Source organism: Amblyomma americanum, chromosome 1 (genome assembly GCF_052857255.1).
Source record: "Amblyomma americanum isolate KBUSLIRL-KWMA chromosome 1, ASM5285725v1, whole genome shotgun sequence".
NCBI classification, from domain to species: Eukaryota; Metazoa; Arthropoda; class Arachnida; order Ixodida; family Ixodidae; genus Amblyomma; species Amblyomma americanum.
In genome coordinates this window covers 60,269,249-60,293,257 of record NC_135497.1, presented here as the reverse complement: position 1 = coordinate 60,293,257, position 24,009 = coordinate 60,269,249, and the positions used below count along the sequence as shown (strand labels likewise).

At 49.4% G+C, this 24,009-nt stretch overlaps 1 protein-coding gene across 1 annotated transcript; it reads right to left on the bottom strand.

Annotated features, from left to right (window-relative positions):
* Window positions 1-579: 579 nt before the first annotated feature.
* LOC144099271 (piwi-like protein 1) lies at window positions 580-16,839 on the bottom strand. The gene is made up of 6 exons (XM_077632492.1): window positions 16,636-16,839; window positions 12,443-13,288; window positions 11,929-12,069; window positions 7,754-8,326; window positions 6,313-6,696; window positions 580-1,236 (listed from the first exon to the last, which is right to left on the bottom strand). The coding sequence occupies exons 1-6, from the start codon at window positions 16,837-16,839 to the stop codon at window positions 784-786; spliced, it is 2,601 nt and encodes an 866-aa protein (XP_077488618.1). The 3' UTR covers window positions 580-783.
* Window positions 16,840-24,009: the final 7,170 nt, after the last annotated feature.

Genomic DNA, 24,009 nt, shown 5'->3' with positions numbered 1-24,009 from the left:
AAGTTTTAACACGAATTCAAAGCAAAGCAACATGTAAAGACAACACAACAAACAAATAAGTTGCTACGGCAAATTTGGAAAGCAAACCAAGTACTGACAAGAAATTGCACACAATGAAGGGAAAAAGAAAAGCAAGAAATTAGAAAGTAAACCATTGGTAGAAAGAAAAGTGTTCCCCAATTTGTTGTGACATAAAGCATGTTGAACTAAACGAAAAAATAAAGCAGATTTAATTGAAGCACAATGCATTACTCACCATTTCCGGAGAAAAGAAAACAGGCTTTCAGTCACCTTAAGAGCTCACAGAGGTTTTGAAAATGAATCTTGAAAAAAGTAAAATAGGGACTCAAATTGCACAAAACATATCGGATTCATTGCTCTCCTACGGTAAAGCGCAAAAAAATGTGCCATCTAGTACAGATGAACATTGAATCAGTGAGCTTTGCTGCCACGCAGCACCTCCTACAGCGAAAGCCTCAGGAATGAACCTTTCCACAATCATCTGACACGCCCTTCACATCGCCAGTGAGTTTTCACCTGAAAAAGCAACCCCTACTAGAGAGCCATATTAGGGCTGAATCCCTCCCTGCTTCTATTAGACGCCGGCGATTCGTTCATGAACTGTCATAGGAACATGCGGTGGTCGATCACACACACCTGCTTAGCTTCTTTCCGTGCTCCTTAGATGCTGTGCGCAGGTGTCCAGATGGAGGCAGAGGGCGTAAACCTCCCTTCCCACCTTCCTCACACCGGTGAACGTCGGCAAACCACGAACGGTGCAGTTTAGAGGTAAAAGAGGGTAGAGGAGAGGCGCGGGTTGTGCTCCGCGTGCAGCGACTGGCCGGCCAGGAAGGCCAGCTTGTGGGCGTACTGGCACGGGGCCGGCACGCGGATGGTGCCCGGCCAGTTGAAGTAGAGGTGCGTCAGCTTGTAGGCCAGGCGCTGCATGTGGTCCGGCTTGAGGCCCGTCGTGTCGTAGACGACGTTGTAGTGGGTCGGGGCCACGGTGCCCTGGCGCACGCTCTGCGACACCAGGAAGAAGTCGTAGCGCTCGAGGCGCGTCACCTCGCTGTCGACCACGGTGCCCGGCGGCGGGTTAGTCACGTGCTCACGGCTCGGCAGGAAGAAGCGCGTCGAGATGCGCTTGGTCACCACCACGAAGGCCAGCTTGTGGTTCACGCCAGGGAAGAGCCCTTGCAGCGAGGCCACGATCGGATTGATCTCCCACTCCATCACCTGCGCCGCGCACACCCGAGACACGCTTCAGTCGCGCCCACTGCCGCCACCAGCACCACCTGCCAGTGCATTTCTGCTGACAGCAGAGGGCATTGGAACTTACCAAAAAGTGATTGGACGACTGGTGGCTCAAAACTAGAGAGGTGACATACGGTTAAAAGTGCAGGACTGAAAACGGAGGATTGTGAGGCCAATTTATAACACAGTTAAAAAAGATTATAAGATCACTGCAGCACCCGCATTGGGGGAATTCGTGAGCAGACACCTCCTCGCCCCTCTTTGCCACTCTTTGCCTAAATTAAGCTTCATCATTGCCCATTTTAATTTTAAAAACTTTGTGCCACGCTTCGTTTCCAAATCTGGCGTCATGCGTCGCTCCGTCTCAAATTCCGGTTTTTCAAATTTGGCCGTACACATTAGCTCCGCCCATTTGCGGTGTTTTCGAATTTCGCGCCACTTTTGCCCCGGCCCCGCTCACTTTCTGAATATTTTGGCTCTAATAAATTACCCCACATGCACCTCATTATTTGCCCCAAGAGATTTTTTGATGCTGAATATTTTTGGCTCTAATAATTTACCCCACATGCACCTCATTATTTCCACTGCGAGATTTTTTGATGCTGAACGTTGTCGTGATGACAAGATCGTAATGCCACGAAACCGCGAAAAATGTCATGCTATTTTTACCCATTACCGAAAAAAAACGAGCCGGAGCCAATTGCGCATGCGCTACCCAGGGCTCCAGCTAGCGGCATATATTAACCAGGAGCTTCACCAGGAGCTTTCACTCAAGCTGCAGTGGCAGCCATGTATGTGTAGATTGATGAAACGTGGTGGAATCGCGCGCGTAAGTCGAATCTGCTTATCGCCACTTGCTCGGGATTCCAACATCGAATTTACATGTTGCACATCATACAGCCTCTGGCATCTCATGTGGAAACCACCAAAAACATTATGCTAAAACTTTCGAGTACCGCACTGTACTGCCGCGAGCCTGGTCTGCAGCAAGACGCGCATGCCTGTCACATACTTTCTAGCCATGATGACATCCTCATGGAAAATGGGCCGCCCACGCAGGTGCCATCTGCCAAATTTCAAATATCTGCACATTTTCTCATGCTATTCGGAACTCCCGGGAATCAAATCATTGCGTACGTACATGGCAGATGCTCAGAGCTCCAGCCTCTTGATTCCTAATCCTATTCTATTAGTCCGAAATTCAGCAAGCCTTGCGATAAAAAGTTACCGTCTTGAAGAAAATCGAAGTTTACTGTGGAATAATAGCTTTCTGTAATCACTACAACGCCTCGCCAAAAAGTTAAGCGTGGTCCACTACTGCACTTTCCTGCTTCATCACACTTGCAACACGCAGGCCGCATCATCTCCAGCGGACACGAAATGTAAAAATACCCGCGTAGTTTGCAATGTAAATGCAAGTTAAAGAACAGCTTGTAAATATGAGCCACCGGTGGTCTAAATTATCCTCGTGCCCTCCACTACACCATATCTCGCAGCTTTCATGCAGGTTTGGTACGCTCAGTGCCAAACGTTTTTAGGCGATTGAGTATACATCTCGTTCGGTCGAAAAGGCGTCGTCGTATTCGGCTCCTCATGTCGAAAATAATTGGGGCTGCGTAAAACAAATCTTACCGTGCCAAGCGTTTTCCGCACAATGTTCCGGATTGTCTCTTATGATTCAGCGTTTCGCGCAGCATAAATGTACTAAGTTCGAGCTTAGCTCGCGGCAGGAATTATAGCCGGCGTTTTATAATCGGGCTGTGTAAAAACTCTTATCAAGCCAATTTGCGGTTCTACCGATCGACGATTCACTGGTGTGGGATAGGCGAAGAGGTAATGAAATAATTGAGTTTATTTGAAAAATTGGTATATTAAAGAAAAGAATAAAATGTAAGAAGCGGTGTTCAAAGACGTCAAATTTCTCTGAATGATCAGCTAATGCTTGACAATGCTAATTAAGACAATATAGGATGTGTAATTGATCAATTATTTATCTGAAACAATTGAAAAATAAAAATGCGTTCAAAGGTGTCAAACTGCTGAGAATGGAGAGCCTAACAAACTCCGCTGTCGCGTTACACCGTTAAAGCGAAGCTTACGTGTCCTCTCCAATTTTTTTAATGTGATAGAATTAAATGGGCCATGAACGGGAAAACTCGCCACCAGTTGTCTACGTGAAGCACCCACCTTAAAGGGGCTTCCCTCTCTCCACCCTCCACCTGTCAACTGTCCCCTTGCAGGGGAGAGGAGCAAGACGTGGGTCGATGAATGAGGATAAGCAGCAGACCCATGCTCAGAATACATAGCCTAACAAAGAACGATGTGTGCGAAATTGAAGCTTCCTGGATCCACTCCTTCTGGCATAGGTCGGGAAGAACAACGTGACTCTCCACCGGTGGCTCTGTTCGAATCGGCCACCTTCCTGTGTAGAGGTATTCCTTACAAAAATTTCCTTTAGACAATCAATAGACTGACCGTAGACTTTTGTCTATAAAGTCTATAGACTGGTTATGGACAAATGCTATGGCCTGTTCATAGACTTCTGTCTATAATGTCTATAGACTCTGTGGACAAATGCTAGAGAAAAGTCTGTAGGCAATATTAATCATATAGGCAGTCTATACACATTCTATATGTTTATGACCATACACATTTAGTTGACTTTTTTTCTGTAGACTGCCTATAGAGTATGAATAGACAAAACATATATATCTTTAGGAAACAACAGTCTCTATAACATGTTTATAGACTATCTATAGAAACTTTTTGTAAGGGATATCGCATAACCACTCCCGCACTGCGCCGGTAGTGGTACGAGGACTCGCCGCAATCTCAGATTTTGCATAGAAAACAACTGGAGTAGACTTGGTAGTGGAAGACAATGGACTCAGAATTGGAATAGAAATATAATTATAATAAAATGAAAACAGAAATATACTGGTGAGGCAAAGAAGAATGCTGTCATATTTCCTCACTCCAACTGATCGCTCCAAAATGTTTTTTTTTCTTCCCAGCTACGAAACACGCTATAGCAAACATTTATCAATAACTTGAAGTTTTACAGAGCCAATATGACGAAGTCTGTCTCGCCAGGTCATTTTAGCAACCCGCGAAATGCTTGCCGAGATGCAATGGATCGTCGCGCCCATGTATTTATTACCAGTGATGACAAACGCCACAAAACAGGTCAATCATGTTATTATCTAGATAGATGGTTAGACAAATTCTTTCTGCGACGTTAAATGGCCTGCTCAGGCGGGAGAGATAAGATGATGGGACGCCAGCACCATACAAGCAAATTAGTTTTTGAGGCCATACGGTGCCATGTACCAGGCCATAGTCACGCCTTCGAAATTCGATTTTCTGAAAGCCGCAAACAGAAGGTGGGTGTGCTTCTCGACCAGTAAATGTTGAAAACTCTTAAGAACTGACACCCCCTGCCAAGAACTCCTGCTGACAGTAGTAGACTTTCGATGTATTTCTGCTGAAAGTCGAGAGAAACTCTACTGAAATGTTTTGAGGGGATGACCTTAGCATCGGCCAGCTACGTATCTCTCATTGAGCCTATCCGAATAACCACAAAAGTTATGTAGCAAGCGATTACAATTTAGCTAGGCAGCTTATCTGTACACCTGATTCGCTTGTATTTGGATGTTTATGGTTCATGGATTGCATGGGTTTAAGGTACAAAGAGAGTTACGCTAAGAGGGACGCCATACTGAAGGGCTCCGGAAATCTCGCATGTTCGCCACCACTGCAGTTACAGCGCAAAATGCCTGCACTACGAACCTTAATTACACTACTCATGCACCTACATTATTTGACTATATTTACATAATACTGCAGATGTCGAATGGTCCAGGAAGGATGGGCAAAAACTAGAAAGATTCGGCATTCGTAAAGCCAAGAAATAACATTACAGTTCAATGGTCACGGTACAAATATTGGAGAGAACATTTAAGCTCCGCCTTAACGATATGACGCGAAAGCATAAAAGGTTGATTCCCATATATGCAGAAGGTCATTTTATACTTTCATAGAAACATGGCACTCCTCATACCCATCCTGGCGCAGTGGTGCAGCGGTTAAGCAGTGAGAAACGTGGCTGCGCCCTTCTGCGCCCCATGTTTCTCTTTTCGAGCAACCAATCATTAACTGCCATCTGCGATGATGGGTAGCTTGCTCTTTATCCGGTAGGCAGGTTGCGACGACGCCTCAAGGCCACGTGAACTAGATGGCCCACCTGCCTCCTGGGTTGCTCTGTGGGCACCACCTGCCAGAGTCATGCTCGTGACTTTACTTACGTTTGTCAAGGACGCGTCCGTATGCAATGAAAGTCAAATTCACCAAAACAGTTACCACGTGACCACGGTACATTACAGCGAAAGTGTGTGCGTAGCGCCCGAATAGATACCTATACTTTCGACTCATTATATAAGTGCTAGTATTGCGCCATCATTTGAATACATTCTAGGGGCCACCAGCTTGATGGAGAATGTTAATAGTGGTGCCAAATGACGACACATTCCGGAGGACAAAACTGAAAATTGAGGTGAAGCCCAAAACACGTGCGAGATTCGCAGCGACGACCTTCTCGTCCCAAACCGTACAATCCAAGGATGTTCAGGCGACAATTGCGGCCGAACCGCCTGTCGGAAGGGGTCCCGGTTGGTGTCAAACGATTCATCCTGTTGTACTGCACACGTTTAAATATTCAATATCTCACATAACGAGGAAATATACCTGATATAGCGAAGCTGGCTATAAACTGCAACAGTAGTGCAAAATCCATGAGGTAGACGGCGCTGCTTGCGTCTCAGAAGGGATGTTTCCGGAAACGAAACATTCGCGAACGTTCGTATTTACTCTTAACGTTTGCTGAGCACGCCGATGCAAATACAGAGCTCCCGTTGCTAACACCTAAAGTCGAACACTGGGGCAGCGTTGGCGGAGAATGTTTTCGCTCACAACTATAACGCCGGGTGTCCTGGGTAACGAGGCCCCTGACGCTGTCGCGTTAAATCTGCAGGTAAACAGAGTACCACGATAAACGCTCACCTGGGGGATCTGTCCGTCGGACACCCCGTCGCGATAGAAAATGATGCGGTCGGGAGAGGCACCATCGTTGCACTGCGAGTACTTGCGCAGTGCATCGCGCAGCAGCGAAGGGAGTGATTTGGCCAGCCCCTCGTGGGTGTCGTGGAAGCAGACGCGCTGGTACCAGCGCGTCAGACTCTTGTTAATGCTGGCCACGAAGGCACCCGCAGAGCGATTGGGCGTGCTCGAGTCTGGGTAGGTGTCGTAGCCGATCACCATGGTGCTGACCAGCGGGATCTCCAGGCACCAGGCCTCGCCGCCCAGCTTGCAGTTAAGCTGCACCGCCACCTTGGTGGCCACCGAGTGGATGTTCCTGCGGTTGCCGATGGTGCGGGCGAGGATAACCTGGAAAGTGTACAGAAAACAATGAGGGCCATCGTCACCATTATGCACTGTACTGCATTTGCCATGACTTTGCTTTCCTCAGTCTACTTGCCTTATCTGACCCTACAACTCCTTGCTACGTTAACACTTACATACACGTCGACCAACTTTCACACCTAGACAACCCTCGCATCGTTCCTGGCGTAAGTGTTTACAGCGCAGGGAAAAGAGGCAACAGCTAATCTTGTATCGATGTCCGGACCCCGTAGAGTATCTGTTACGGGTCCAATTGGACTTATTTTTGGAAATGTGGCGGAGAGTTTGAAGGATCCTTCACTCCCAACACCGGTTGGCCCGGTATGGCACTACCTCCGGGATCGCCCTTGTCTTTACCGCCTCTTTACTATCCTGTCTTCCTATCCCATCTTTCAACTCTCCTACTATCTGCACGTGGTAGCGATTGTGGCTCGGCTTGAGCCAGTGAGCAGGCCTGTGCAATTTCCTTTTCTTTCTTCCTGGCAACAACAGAAAGACAGATAATCTTGACAGTAATACAGATTACAGCACGACCAACTGGACAGTGAAGCTCTTGGCCAGAGAATTGCTCGGTGCTCACCACGTGAAACGAAGTGATTGTTCTCTTTGCGCACAGCGTTCTCGCCAGTTATGGCCCATTGGAGCCTCCATTTATAGAAACGAAACAAACCGAAGAACAACTGAAATGAGCTAATTCTAAATTATTTGAGTCCTGAAAAAGCACACCACACCATTTCCCTATTTTCCTTACAAAGGGCAAAGGGAACACATATTCCAACTGATTGCAATTGTGTTTCAAGAAAGCTGGGCTCGGTGCTCTGTAATGATCATAATAATACAATCAAATACAATATACAGGATGCCAGAGTTCTGCAGAAAAAGCTGTCATGAAGACCACTTGACGAAGCCACAGGCCTCCTGTACACTGGTCATCTTACAGTATACAAAAACAGACTCGTGATAAGTCTTGAAAGTGAATCCAGAGTTTTTACTGTATCTCGCTCCCCACTTCGGGCGACAAAGAACAATAGCCTCGGCTGACCTGTGTGTGGAGGCCGAGGTCGACGCAGGCCTCCTTCTTGATTATGTCGTAGCGGTCCTTTCGGCTGTTGGGAAGCACAATCAAAGCCAGCTCAATATTGCCCCCACTGGCAAGCTGGCGCAGGGCATACACGAAGCCTGAGGGCCGGTCGTCGTCCAGCAGCACCAGGCGCGGTTGCCTGATCTTGACGCCCATGGGCGGGCACACGGACATCAGGGTGCGCACGAACTGTGTCACGTTGGCCTCCTCGCACCGGTGGCAGAGGACAATCCACGACTCGACGGCGACGGCCACGTGCAGCGGCCGGTCGCGCGTCTCGCGCGAGAAGTCGGCCGTGGCCGCGCTGTAGCGGTACGTGTTGCTGCCCTGCATCACCTTCTCGGGCTGCAGCACGCGGGCGTCGATTTTGACGAGTGAGTCGTCGAATCGGATACCCCAGCGGTCCATATCGTTGCGGATAGCCTCGTTGTTGTTGATGCGCTCCATGAACACGAGCAGGTTCCGCCAGCGTTTGGAAGGCTCCACGCGTGTGTGCTGAGCCATGTCCCGCATCACGGTCACGTTGGCCCGCATCTGCGAGGGAATTATGGGCCCATTAGACAGCAATTGCGGTTTGCGGTCTATGGCCGCCCTTAAGCAATTAACTCAGGCTATGAGGGACGCCGTAGTGGAGGGTCTTCGGATAATTTCAGCCACCTTGAGTTCGTTAACGTGCGCTGACAATGCGCGGTACGCGAGCCTCCACAAATTCGCCTCCATCGAAATGCGACCGCTGCGGCAGGGATCGAGCCCGTGTCTCTCAGGTCAGCAGGCGAGCACCATAACCAGTCAGCCACGCGGCTTGCGGACAGTGGCACTTCTCTGGGTAGCTCCAATGGTTCAGAGTTCGCCAATGATTTTCGGTCGGGTCCCGGAAGGCCCGTATACCCATTATATTCTAAACCAGTTTTAAAAATAGTGCAAACTAGATTTTGTAGGAGCACATATGTACTCTTAGCGACCACGACACAGCGCTGGGTCCGTATTCTGCAAGTTGCCACCAAGTGCATACAACCATGTGGGCATGGCTTAAACTGGGCGCACTTTATGGTTCTACAAGGGACGTAAAAGATGCTGACACCTTCCCGTCCCCAAGACCGTTGCTCCAAAAACGTTTGTAGCGCCTTCAAATCAATTGGGACCAAAACCTTATGAAGAAGATGCACAAACCCCCAATTCAGCTTTCCATCCTTTCAATAATAATTTCAGGTTTTCAGTAGATACCAAGTCCTATGCATTTTGCAGTACCATTTCGTAATGCAGTAAAACCTTGTCAAGTCAGCTCAGGGTGTACTCGCATGAGCAATACGTGTGCTTAGGAAGTTGCAGCACGATATTTCCCGCCTCCGCTTCCATTGAGCCTCATATCTTGATGCCCGATCACGGCGCAGCGGCTTATCGTGAACGTTTCGGTTAACGCGTACCAATCACGGAAAACGCTGAAGGAATATCTCGTAGCACACCCACGAGTACGCTACGCATTGTAAGGAAGCAAGCTTCACGGGTAATACGTCGATACGGATACAGCGTAGCACGCTTGAAGCTACTGACACACTCGGAGAGCGAGCACTTATGTGACCTAACAAAGCACCTCTCCTTCGCCCGCGGGGTGGGAGGAAAGAGAGCGAATCTCCGGATGCTTACCACCGCGGAACATAACGCCTGCGAAGTGCTCGTAAAAGTTTATATTGGAGGGGTACTCTAGAAACTGTCGCCTTTTGCTTGCTTAGAGACAGACAGTACATTTGAGGCGTCAATACAGCGTTGTCCGATAGGGACACTGCTGCCTCTGTCGAAACGCCATCGAGGAAACTTAAGACGGGCTTCGCCTGTTCAACCAAAACGGCGGCCGAGGCCGAGCAGAGAAATCAGCCGGCGTCTAGTGGGGAAATTTAGAGCCGATTGAAACGCCCTGGAAGATGCGCTAGAATAGCCTCGATGCATATAACAGAATTACGAATTTATGTGGTCATGCGCGAATAAAAATGACAGAGAATTTTCGCCTAAATTCTATAAATGTGGAAAAGCAGAACTGCGTAAACCCTAGCCACTCAGATGCAACTGCATGAAAAGACACGGCACGGCATGAGCGATTGCTCATGTGACTCCGACCCTGATGGCTGTCGCGCGCTGTGAGCAGGGACGGCGGAGCGCGCTGGTGACGCTTTATGCCTGAGAGCATTGGCCAAGCGGTGGCGCTAGGTCTGTAAATGATAGCGGCACCGTCGGCAGTGATGGCACAAAGCCACAAACAGCGCAAGATCTTGCTCCAGGATAACCCATCATAATAGTGTTTCCAGACTAAAACAGAAGAGTACGGTATTTGGGGTTTAACATCCCATAGCAACACAAGCCATGAGGGATGCCGTAATAGCGGGATTAAAATAATTTAAATCACCTGGGTGTCTAACAGCGTCCGCGTGTTCCATCCTTGATGCCATTACCCTAATATTGACGCAGTACAAGGGCAATATGATAGTAATATGACGTAACCTGAAAAACACGTCAGGTGTCGCCACGCAGCTGTCACGGCCGCGTTTCGGGCTGGAATCAATCGGCGCGTACCGAAGTGAACCTGCCCGTTCCGTGGACACTTTCGGAATACGCCCTCAAGTGTCCACGCCACGAAGCAAAATATCAATCGCAAATTGAGGGAGTTTAAGCTCCGCATTTAATGTCGACCACCCGGGATTCTTTACCGCCCTCTCACATCGCGCAGTACATGGACACGTTCCACGTTTCGCCGACATTGAAGCGCGCAGCCTTGAGGCCAGGTCTGAGGGCTCAGTAGCCGAGCGCTCTAACCACAGGCCAACCGCGGAGGGTGGGGTAGCATAACATTCACAGCAGACGCACTCTACCCTAAACAGGACGACTGGTACTTCAGCAGAGCAGACCGGCGCATTCGATAGACGACATCGCGAATGACGGTGGCAGATGGTAAAAATGAACTGCGACAGCTATGTTCCCGTTGTCCCGAGCGCTCTCCTGGCTCTTATCCTGTAAGCAACTGGTGGCACTTATTCTATAAAAGCTCACTAAGCAGAGCTACCCTGAAAAGCTTAACCACTTAATCAGCGAAAGCTGTCATTCCTTTCGTTTAGCTCTGCATTTGACCCTGGAATCTACTTTGTCAATCATAAGCGGTAGAAAAATGCGGTTTTCCTCCGTTCCAGGGCCCCCTTGCGACCACTGGCGTTGGCCGGTGGTTCTCACAACCTTCTTTGCGTGACAATTCAAGGAGTCGCAGATAAAAAAGGGATATTCTCCTCACTGCACTGTGGAGCCGCTCACTCCATTGTCATGAGAATCGGCCGACGCTGTTGGCTGGAAGGAAAACCTTTGACGGGCAGAAGCCGCTTCGTTCTTGAGGTGTATCCGACTGCAGCCGTGGTCATATGAATAAGTGAAATCTGATCTAGCGACCTATCACCTCCCACATTCTCTGCCGTTCCTCTCCTACTTGCCCTCCTCCTCTCCGCTTATGCGAAAAGCTGGATTTCCCTCCTTGCAATCCGCAACCTGTCAACTGTGTTAAGCAGGTAACAAGTGAATTGAATTGCATTAAGCTCCTAAGGCTGACGCTGTTGTAGATCACGCGGTAGAATGCAGGGCTTTATGGCCAAACTACATCTATATATCACCTGCCACTTTAACAGCTGACGCTGGCAAAAAAGAGACAAACAGCCGTATACGTTTCGAACAGCCATATAGGCATTGTTGATCTATAGTTCCTAGCTCTATGGCTGGAAGATTAGAATTGCCATGAGGTTTGTCATTTGACAAATTGACAAACGTTTAGGTATGCCGCGCATTAAAAGAGAACGAAGGTTGACTGTTACGCTGTTTAACATAGCACACTTTCCGCTTTCCGCACCGCGCCGTCACTGTAGAGCCCCTTTTCGTCGTGCCGCTGCACCTCATCCTCTACACCACACTGCGTAGTATTTGCAAGTATTCAAGCTCGCCGTGTGGCGCATCAATGCCCTGATCCCTCCCCGCCTCCTCCTTAACCCCCCCCCTCTAGGCTGTGCGGACATCTACGGCCAAGTCACGAAAACAGGTGTTAGACCCATTATAAACAGCGGCCGCTGTAGAAAAGGTCAAACAGCACTACATTCGAACCAACTGCCCACCTCGTCAGTGAGTCCCGTCAGGACACACAGCTCCGGCACCAGGTAGATGTTTTGCGTGCGGCCGGCGCGCAAATCCTTTTCCTTGGGACGGCACACCAGCAGGGGCTGGCGCATGTCGCGAATGCGCTTCTCGTAATGGTCCTGCACAAGGCATCGCCCAAAGACAGACGGTGTCGGTCGTACCTGCAGCTATACTGCTAAGCGCACGAACTCTCACATACACTGGGCTTTGCAACACATGGACAAATGTTTGTGAGGCAACGAAATGATCTCAATAACAGTTAGCTAGTTGTTTGGCACAGAAAAACGACATCAAAGGAAGGAAAACGTGATACAGTCAGAGGCGGCTGAGCCAGGTAAAGAGACAAAGTTGGAAAAATTCGGGGACCACTTCGGAGTGGACCCTCCTGGCATAATACATTGGAAGAACTATCTGATGTGATGATGACCACGCCAAAAGTTAATTCACCACTTTGCACAGAACCTATAACATGGCACTAGTAGCAACACGTACCCGGTAGTAGTCGGCATACGTCTTGGGCCCCTCCTTGGTTTCAAAGGTGCAGGCCGGGTTCTTGTCCCAGTCAATGTCGTCCACCCTGTAGGTCTTGTTGTTGTAGGGTGTCATCACAATGCAGCCGGCCACCCGTTTCACGCACTCGTCCTTGTAGTTCGGGACGTGCTGGATCTGAGACATGAGGTCGAAGACGCTGTCGCGACGCAGCACCTTGTACAGCGTGTCCGTCACCAACATGACGCCCGACTCGTACTGACCGATGGCCGCGACGAGCCCCTGCCACAGCTCGAGCCCGTACTGAGGTATGCTCGCCACAGCGCGCCTGTCGAAGAAGTGCCGGTTTATCTGCACGAAGTCCAGGCGCTCCAGGTTGCGGCGCATCTGCGTGTTGAACAGGCGCAGCAGCTCCGGGTCTAACGGGGCCAGTTCCTGGACCCACTTGAAGCGGACGCAGGTGATCACGCCGTCGGTGCGCCGCTGCGATATTACCTCGGTGATGTCCTGGTCCAGCCGCTTGGGCGACTTCAAGTCAGACATGCCGTCGAACACGAGGCACTTATCGAACATGTGCATGAAGTCCACGAGCAGGGCGCGCCGCATGCGACTAGACTCCACCGTCGGCGTGAACTCCACGTGGTACTTGTGTATGCAGCATTGGGGCATGGAAAGCAGCCGGAAGTAGTTGGCCAGAACCTTAATCGGGCTGCCCGAAGTGCCCCTCTTGTTATCGATCTGCACAGGCCGCGTTTCGATGACGGCGAACTCGTCGCGGCGACGCCGGGTCTCTGGGCGGCCGCAGTCGCCATTCTCGGCCGGTGTGACGGCCGCTGCAAACTGGAACTGCTGCAAGCAGACATAAAGAGAAAAGGAGGGAGACAGCTTTGCACACAAAGCTGGCGCACACAATACGAATATACTTAAATTTACAAGAATGCACTAAATCTGCTTAAGAGCGCAATTACGAAACCCTTCCCCTGTCCTCTGTTTCTTCCCTCCATTTTTCATCCGCAGCGGTGGCTGAGCGATTAGAGCGCTCGATTATCTTGCCGGAGTACCCTGGTTCGATTAGTCATGGACAGTCGCGTTTCGGTGAAGGCGAAATGCAAAAGGCGCCTCTGTGCTGTGCGAAGTCGGTGCAAGTTAAAGATCCCAGGCTGGTAAATATTATTCCGGAGATCTCCTAATGGAACCTCTTACTTCCTTTCTTCTTCTACTCCCTCTATCACTTCCCTTACAGCGTGTTAGTGTGTGCGCCGATGTATGTGAGACAGTTGCTTCGTCATTTCATTATGTCAAAAATCAACTATCCCTCTATTTTTCAATATTTTTATTATTCGTCGTCATTTCTGTTAACTTTTACTATTTCATTTTTGTAATTTGTAATTTTTGTTTTTATTTCTCTGTATATATTTTAACCATTTCTATCTTATTTCATTGCGTATACTTTAACTGCTTGTGAACTGTTGCGTAGCTTTTTACATTTATTTACCACACAACTTAAGATTGACAGTTCGTGCTAATAATTTCCGTCCACGACATCCGTCCACGGCACTCATGAGCGAAGATAGGCTTACGCCTTAACTCATACTACTGTTGAGGTGATCAACGAGGTGATGTTTAATACTGCAACAACCCGTACAACCCTCACATCAGACACGCACAGATGTTAAAACACTCCTAATCTTTTTGACTGCCGGAAACAGGTCCGAGCAGTATGACTGCCAACCACATCAAACTGAGGCTCTAAAACGCGAAAAGTGCCTACAGTGTGGGCATCGCATATTAAAAGGCTAAGAACAACTTTCTGTCGCAGCTGCACTTGTGCAGCCACCCTTCCTGAACAAGCGCCGCATCCCTGCACCCCGTGGTGCTACCACATCGGAGGGGACCACCCCCTTTCAATACAAGGTGCTCTGTCCGACAGCGAAGGACCGAGTTTGTATACAGGTGGCCTATAGTCACTGATGTCATCTTCGCTGAACGCTGGACCGTATCCTTGCAACCGACAACCATTTTGACGCGCAAAAGCCACAACCTCATCCCACCTCACTCCATAGCACTCCGGCCCCATCCTCCCCTGGACACAGATCGGAAGGGGCACCGACACTCGACCTGCCTCATACGGCAACTTGGGTCTTCCGTCATACAGAAACTTGGGCCAGACTAGAACGATTTCCACTGCAAATAACCTCACCGCAATCCCCTTCCCGATCACATCCAACACCCGCGCCGCGGAACAAGCGGACAGCAGCTGAGGTCTTACCATCCAATCCCACGTTAATTGATTGGAAAGGTCACCTTGTTCTAGTGCGGGAGGCCCAAGTCAACAACTGCTCAGCCAGGTGTCATCCTCAGCCAGGAACCATCCTGGCCCTCTAACTTCATCCAACCACCCTTCATCAAGTACTTGCCTCGAACAGCAATGAGCCGCATTTAAGGTGTGTTTGGCATTATGCAAACAACAAATTTCGTGCATAACGCAAGGCATAACCAGCCTGAAATCAATTTTCGCGAACATTCTCAAAGTCATCAATCCTCTCGTCTCCCGCATTTTCAGGAGGCGATCTATAATTTTTGAGGACACAGGAAAGACTGGGATAGGAGGGCAATTTGTTTATGTAGTCACGCCGGCCTCCTTTATGTATAACTATGACTTTAGCTATCTTCATGCTATGAGTGAATTAAATCTTCCTTACACAGCAACAACTCACATGGCTCGCTTCTACCTAAACAATTTACACGAAGCTTCTCTCCACCTCCCCAGTCAAAATCAGACTACATGACAACGGTCTCTTCCTACCTCTTACCTGCCTTCCTGGCGTTCTCCGGAAGCGACAAATTGCATAATTATCCGGCGCCTTCCAAGGGACGCTTGGCTACTTCATCAATTCAGCCTTTCCACATTCGATCTCTCTCATCACGTTACCAACCCCCGTCTCATCTAACCTGGAGTTTGTCCCCTCCCCCATCGCATGACATCAAGGCTAGACGAAGACAGGCGGCTTGTACGCGCGACACATCACACAACTCCGTGCCGCAACCAGACGGTGGCGTACAATGAGGCGGTGGTCTTATATTCACACAGACTGGGCGCTACAACAAGCATTATGTGTACAGCGCCACACGCTCACGTCTCACATATACACCTCCAGCCCATACGGTAAAATCTCCTAATGCTTAAAACCTGGAAACAATCCCAGCTGTGCACACCATACAGTCATTCACTCAGTTACCCCAGCATCAGTATACACAATATACACGGGCAATGTGGATATGCTATTCTTTGTCTTCCAAAGCGAACAATCCCGGCGGACCTATACGACGACCTCAGTGAGGCCGTGCATACCCCCGGCACGGTGACAGTTAGGCCGATTTCTGGCCATGCTGGGACCGCAGGAAAGGAGGTCTCTTCATTTTGCCCGCGAAAACATGGCAAAGGTGACATCTGCGCACCACGGCACCATCTTAGCGTAGAAAAGCTCCATTTCCAGTTGAAGCATCTTCTCGTCATTAGATTAATGCGCTAAGACGTTTAATGTATACGGGCGAACTTTGGCAAGTTGTCTTCTTTGTCACCACTGTGAAATGGCGGATTGAGGGCCAACTGAGGGTTTATCTTTATTTCATTATCTAGAGTTAAAGAATTTGAGAGCGACATGCATATGCGATTAGTTCAGAGCAACGCTTTTAAGTTCTTGAGTAGCACTACGACGCGAATCCCAGTTAACGGGCCTTTAACAGGTGTTGTTATAAATTGACTCCGATTGCATATTCTTCCGCTCTCTCAATACTTTGCACATTCCGCGTTCACCCTCCCCTGTCTACGGTAACAGCTCTTCGGACGGTTTTCCGGGACAGCCATATTTCAGTTGCGAATTACTACTACTACGACGCAAAACCCAGGAGTGCTGCCGCGGTGCCCAGTGGTTATGGAGCTCGGCTGCTGACCCGAAAGACGCGGGTTGGATCCCGTCCGCCATGGTCGAATTTCCATGAACGCGAAATTCTAGAGGCCCGTGTACTGTGCGATGTTAGTGCACATTAAAGAACCCGAGGTCGCCAAACTTTCCGGAGCCCTTCACTGCGCTCATAGCCTCAGGCGCTTTGAAACGTTAAACCACATTGACCTTGGCCTAAAACATAGGCAACGGCCCTTTAAGATCTGTCGCTGTAAACAAGAGATAACTTACCTGCGGTACCACAGCTGAAGGGGCCATCGCCGCCATCTGCTGGAGGTGCGCCCCGTGTCCGATGGCCATGCTGTCGATGGAGAACGACAGGCCCTCCACGCTGTCGAGGGCGGGCATCGACGGCGCCACCGAAGGCACCGGCAAGGGCACCGTCGCAGGCCCCAAAACACCAGGCGTCCTTGGCAAAGCCGCTGGCGGCGCCATGGCAGCAGGAAATTGAGGCACCGTAGGTGCCGCCTGTGCTCCGGGCAGTACGACCACAGCCCGTGCCCTGCCGCGCGAACGGCCGCGAGCGCGACCGGCGGGCGGAGGTGCTTGATCGCCGGTCTTTCTGTCCATCTGGTGTAAAGAAATACGGAAACGAAGACATTGAGGGTGAAAAAGCGTGTGGACGGGGCCAGTGCAAAAAGAAAAGTCGTCGGAAGAAGACGTGTGTATTGCCTCTTGAATATAGCCAATGTTTTTGTTATCGTTAAACAGTTTGTCCCTGTGTGATTTTTCCGCTGTTATTCGAACCCCAAAAGTTTTAAAGTTCAGAGTTGTAGCATTATCGCTAGATTTAAAAGAAGCTACTAGATATACATTACATCTGGCTCCACAATAATCCGCTGAGCTACAGCGATGCCCACTCAGTGCAGTGGTGTTTTAGACAAGTCAAGGGCGAGGCCGCTTAGGTATATATCCTCGCCTCATCGACTCGAAGCCTTCCGGCAAAGAACAAAGACACTATCGTCACTTTTAAAATGCAAGCAGGACAAAAGGACCATATATCGGGAGGCAACTGCATGGCACCAGTACACGAGCGCTGACGTTCAGAACACGCGTTTTTTTTCCTTCAAGGGATAACACAACTTGCACCTCATCCGCCGAGGTGGCTATGTGGTTATGGAGCTCGGCTAATGACGCAAATGACGCGGTTTCGATCCCGACCACGGTGGTAGAATTTTCATGGAGGCGAAATTCTAGAGGATCGTGCTCTGTGCGATGTCATTGCACTTAAAGAACCCCATATGGTCGTAATTTACGGAGCCCTTCACTACGGCGTCCCTAATAGCCTGAGTCGTTTTGGGACATAAACGCCATAAATCAAACCAAACCAACTTGCACCACAAAAAGGAATGATATTCCGTTCGATGAAGTGAGACAGGGCACAGCAGCAGAGAGACAACAGCAACGAAGCTTACTCACGTGGCATCGCTATAAGGCCCGACCGAAATATGGCTTTTCGTTTGTGCCTTAGCTGATTTTGAATTGAGAAGAATATTATTTATGCACTACATCCGACGTTGCGTTCCGGATAATTTGGATGGAGGCACAACGCGACAAAGGCGTTAGCTGGGCGTTTAATTCCTTCCCTAACATGTATACCTCAACTGCTAAGTCACACACTAAGGTGCACAACAGCTTGGTGCTCCTGGAACGCTGCGCATCAGGAATCTGACAGTCGGCCATCGCTCTATACTAAAGATTTTTGTTCCACCAGCCGAAACATATAAGCATCCAGGCAATCACTGAAATGCACATCGTGGCTAATCGTTTCGGCGGATATCCTTCCTGTCAATTAATTACAACTGAATGGAGCAGACTGCGCATTTATACGTGTCTAGTTCGACGGCTCCTTCTCATTTCCACCAAGCGATGAGGCTCTGAGCTGCGCTTCGATAGCTCAAGTACGACAGGGCGTTGCTGCGCAAATACTCTTTTTCGCCTCACATGAAACACGCCCGGGATCCATGAGTGCTGCACGTAGCTCGCAGCTACGTATAGCGTCCAAGAGGCGTTTGAAGCACGTGGCAGCGTCTGACGACAAAGCTGCACGAACAGCAAGGCTCGGGATGCTTGCAGTAGGTGACCAGGAGAGCAGTCTTCGATTGAAAGAACGCCAGCGACAGAGGACCGACCACCTCTGTTCTAACGACGTAGCCGAATTAAGTTAATGTAGCTTACAAAATAAAATCATTGGCCAACCAGCCAAGGCCCAAAGAATGTTTTAAGCAATATTGCGCATCGCGCACACACAACAAAAAACACTAAACGGGAAACCTCGGTAACTAGCGCATGTCCAGGAGCATCTACGCTAGCAAAGTAGAACGCGCAAACACACCACACATTCCGGGCTTACATAGGTATAATATACAACTGCATTATATATTACAGGCTCGCTGAATAGTGAGAAACAAATTTAACAATGCGGAACAAATAAATTGGAGGACGCTAAAGCTTCGCCTTTAAGAGCGGAACCCAACTGTGTGTTGCAGAGCTGCCAGGGAGTCCACGGAACGCCTTCGCCCGTTCGGTGCAACGCCATGCCCATGAAAGAAATAGCCCGGAGTCTCTAGCAGGCATCTGAAGAAAGCCCATCTGGCACCGAAAGAGGCGAATGGGCTGCGGAAACGCTGATTCCTAAATTGGCCATTGTGCGTCTTTGTTGTGATTTTAGAGGAAAAGAAAGGGGTAGTAACTGCCTCACATACCAGTGGACACCTCAACCACGCCGTCAGGGAAGGGAGGAAGTTTGTAGTGACAGACAAAGGATATAATGGAGGTCTGCGTCCTTGTTGGCGTCGCATTTAACACAAGAGCACACGGACGCGATTTACATCAAAGGCGCTCGGGCGGTGCGAGCACCACGACATCGCAATGGTTGGCACCCGCACAAAACAGGACGCACGCAGGTCCGGCCACCCCTGCCTGCCCGTGTGCAAATCCCGAAGAGGTCGCGATGTGTTGCACCCACGCTGCCGCGCGCAGGGGCGGAACCGTCGTGTTATCACCGGGCGCAGCGTACGGACCAGTTGACGTCTTCAACGATTTCGTTTGCTGGTTCCCTAAATTGAAATCCACAACCCCTTTACGATGTCCGTCTGCGTTATTAACTCCAGATTGGGGCAATTACCGAAGCCATCTACTACGGCGTCTCTCATAGCCTGAAACGCTTTTGAACGCCGAAATCCATCAACCCAAACTCAAACCGAACACGGTTTGAGTTTGCAAGCTGCAAGCTATTCGCATTTACTTCATCGCTATAACATAGATGGTGTCGCGTTAAAACAGCTCACGTGAGTAAATTAATATGCATTATAAAGAACAACGCGGTTTTTTTGGGGTCCCGCTTCAACATTTGCACACTCATAATTATTCACGAGCGCATCAGTACAAGAAGACACTTCACGAAGTCAGAGACCACAACACATTCACTAAGTCCACTTTCTATTCAGTTCGAACCAACGAGCCTTCGTAGCGCGTTTACGCGTACTTACCTCGCATTCTGAGAAACCTTGGTTCCATTCCCAGTGTCTACGCGATTTTTTAAGGCGAAAGCCTTTATAAGCTCGTGAATCGCCAGCGGGGATGTTCGCGGAAACATGTCACACTATAGCTGTCAATCAAACTAATCACGTCAGCATACTAAAACTGAATAAAAAGCGAAAACCTTAAAAATTAATGAAAATAAAAACAATAAGAAAAAGGAAATTGACAAACATAGGTAATAGAAATAAACAAAAAATAAAAAATTGAAATGCCAAATAGAAAATAAAAATTACAGAAAAAATTTAAAAATACAACTACTACTGCTGTGGTGGAAAAAACCCGCGTTTTAGAAAGTTCCATGCGTTAGCATTGTCTGCGCGTAAGCAGACTTAAGTGCCCTCAGGAATTTTTTATATGGAGAATCTCGCGTTTCATGTAACAAAGCCAACGGCCCACAACGCCCACTTTTCTTCGAAACGAGCTTTTTAAAGCCATCGCGTTCTTAACTCCGAACGCAACGGCACAACCAGCTAGGGGCATGCAGCGTTCGAGGCAGATATAGCGCGTGCAGTACTCGAACGCAACAACGCCAAAAGACAGCTCGATCCTGGGGTTTAGTCAACGCACAACAAAGCTTTCGGACATAAAACAACCAAGGTCACATAGCAAAAAAGTGGCGGAAAGCTTTCAAATTTCAGTCGGAGGAGCTCGTCGTCCGAAATTGGAAATGGGCACGAAATTAGGCAAAGTATTCTAAAAAGACATTCGAAATTTTTGTCACACGCCAGGTACCAGCGCGTTCTATTCACAGCTTTCCACGGTTTTTTTTTGTCAAGGCCAGCAAACATCAGCGCATCGCACGAACGTTAGTCTGAAGACCGTGCAACTCTAAGCACAACCCTCACCTTATTCAGCTTAAACTTGCACAGCTTCGGTTCCCGCACAACTGCTATTTTTATGAACTGCCAGCACTTACCTTTTTTTATGTCAAGCGTTCGTTCTAGTAACTTCTCCAAGCTGATACGCCCAGAAAGCTATTATACGTCAGAGGCAAGATGAACGTCTCGGTTACTGCATCGTTATAATAAGCAGACAGCGAGGTTTAAAAGTAACTCGATAACGCAGAGTTGAAATGCGAAGTTTAAGCAAGCATACCGAAAGCAACATTTAGGCTCCGTGCACTCTTCGAACGCTCAGTCTTAGCAGGTCTGAGAGTATTCTCCATCAAGATCAACAAAACTTCCGACACCTGGGAAAGATTATGTAACTGAAAAATGCATTTTCACAATAATAAGAGGCTATCCCCCTCTTCTAAAACGTGCACAATTGACCCATTTGCTCGTTAAATTGCTTTTGCGAAGTCGCGCCTAAACGCATTCTACAACGCGGCCGGAAATTGCCAAACCCGTTGCGCCCGTATATATCATTCGAAAAAAAAACTTCCGATGTGCGGAATCGATCTGGATTTACAAATACCGAGGCAATACATCGCTACTGAGCTAAAATAGAGATCCAAATTGCGAAAGAGCGTGATTATTACTTGATACACCCCGCTTGAAACGCGTTGTGAGGCCTAACGACAGATCTCGAACTCAATTCATTAGAGAAAAAAAATGGTTGCCAAATTCCTCAACACACCACTAACATAAAAATATCGTTGAGACAGATGTGAAATAAAAGCACGGGAAGATATTGCGAAGCAGCAAATAACAATACTCACGGACCTTTGTGTGTCCAGTATCTGAGCTGACGAAGAGTCGGCTGTCGCTCCAGGGAACTCTGTGCAGTGGCGTCTTCTCGCTCTCTGCTCTCTGCGCGGAATGGGTACACACGTGGGCGAATGTCACGTGATCATGCTCGCGTGCAATTGGCGCGCCTAAACAAAAAAAAAGACGCGTCTGACATTCGTCCTATCGTCGCACAGATGCGCGCCGGGACGCCGTTGTTTGGATTCCAGAAAAATTGAGATTTTAGAGGGAAATTACTGAATATTTCACGGCCGGTGGGTCCCTTGAGTGGCGGCATCATTTTTTTAAGCGAAAGCTTTCCCACGCCCCTCCGTAGCCCCTTCCCCGTGTGCGATTCGACCTTGAATCGATGAGAAACCACCTGACAGCTATGATGACAATCAGCCGCCGCCGAAACCGAGCGCTGGTCTGTTTCAAAAGCCCGTCGGGGTTCATTGTGCTCATTGACGTCGGCGTGGACAGCGTTCTAGGTTCCGATGAATTTGGGAGAAGTAATGGTGCATAACTGGCTTCCTTGCTCAGTGGACGCCACAATCGTGCTTTGAGGTACATGGCAGTGGTGAGGGTGATGTGGGCTGCATGCATTAGCGCCGAACACGCTATGGCAGACCTGCGTACTGCAGCAATAGGCCGCAGCGTTCATTGGGGGACGAAACTGTCGGAATCAGCCATTAATGCAACTGCCACCTGCCAGTCTGGCAGGGTGGGCGCGCTGCTTATTCATTGCGCGGAACGCACTCATCGTTACAGACACCCGAGACACGTCAACTTACCCGATGCACCAGAGGAAATTGGAAATTAAACATTGTTTTTTGAGGAATGAAAATGGTGCAGTAATGATCTCACATAAGTAGGTGCACACCCGAACCGCGCCATAAGGAACGAATCAAGGAGGGAGAGAAAGAAGAAAGCGAGAAAGTTGTGCCGTATTGAAGGTCTCCGGGAGAATGAAAATGAAAATTGGTTTTTGGGAAAGGAAATGGTACAGTATGTTTCACATATCGGCGGATACCTGAACCGCTTCGTAAAAGAAGAGATAAAGAAAATGAACGGAGAAAGGAGGAAAGTCGTCGCCACGGCCGTGCGCCTGCTCCACCGTCGTACCCACGCGTGACGTCACGCAGAATAGCGGTTGTTCACGAAAGAACAAGGCGCCGACCAAAAGAAAATATGGGATGACGTTTCGGCTCCCCACGGGAGCCTTGTTCACAATGAGCAATAACGTAGCTTCGTCCTTTATTTATACACGGCGCATGAGCGACCCCCGACACCTGACGTAGATTGGGTCAATTTCCCGTCATTTCGATTGAGCGTGTGCGCTGTCGTCTGAATAATCAGTGATTCCAGATAGAGCCGTGACTTGCTGTCCCTTTCTTCGCTGTTCTTTGGGCCCCTTGGGCCCCCGCACGGCTCCACTGCACTCAAATGTTCATGTCCCGGAGGCTCATAACGCTGGCAGCCGGCCTGTGGCGATGGCTTGCTTGGCCGGGTCCTCGGAGCGCAGTAGGGTCTCCCAAGCCTCCCAAGTGGTAAGGTGCTCCAGACCTCGCGGGGGAGGATCCGCCGGGCAGAGGAAAAGGACATAATCGAGAGTGGCTTTGGAGTGGTGGCAGAGGGTACAGGAGGGGTTTGTGTGGACTTGGTGATAGCGCGTGCGTATATAAGGGGAGGGTAAGGTGCGTGTGTGGAGCAGCCTCTAAAATGTCTGTTGATAATTGTCGAGGGAGGGGTGGGGTGGGGTGTACAGCCGACGCTCGGCTTTGCAGGCCTGTGTCAGTTCACTGAAGGAACGCATGCGCTCCCGTGAGAACCTCAGATCGGAGGCCGCCGATGCCCGGTTGAGAGAACCTCGGGCTAAAGCGTTGGCAGCCTCGTTTCCGCGATTCCCGGATTGGGCAGGCACCCATATGAGCTCCATGTGGCCGGGCGGGTGTGCGGCGAGGGAGTTCAATATGCGAAATGCAGGGACGTGAACTCTCCCGCGGGCGAAATTTATTATGGTAGTTTTAGAGTCCGATATTATATACCGGGCCTCCGTGCGCCTGATGGCTAGGACAATAGCGGCCTCTTCAGCCTCCTCCGAAGTGGCAGTGGGAGATATGTGAAGGGTAGCAATCGTTTGTAGGGAGGGGTTTGTGATGGCTACAACCGCGTCCTCGCCCGTGCATGCGGCATCCACCCAAACGGCATCCGGTTCCATGCCATAGTGTTTGTGGAGCGCCCGTGCGCGAGCTCTGCGGCGGGGTTCGTGGTAGGTGGGGTGCATGTTTTTAGGGAGTGGTTTATTAAGTAGTTCGCGGTAAATGTTGGGGGGGACCGGGAGCTGTGTGGGATCCGTGGCTGGTATCCTGATGCCGAGGCTGTGCAGGATGTG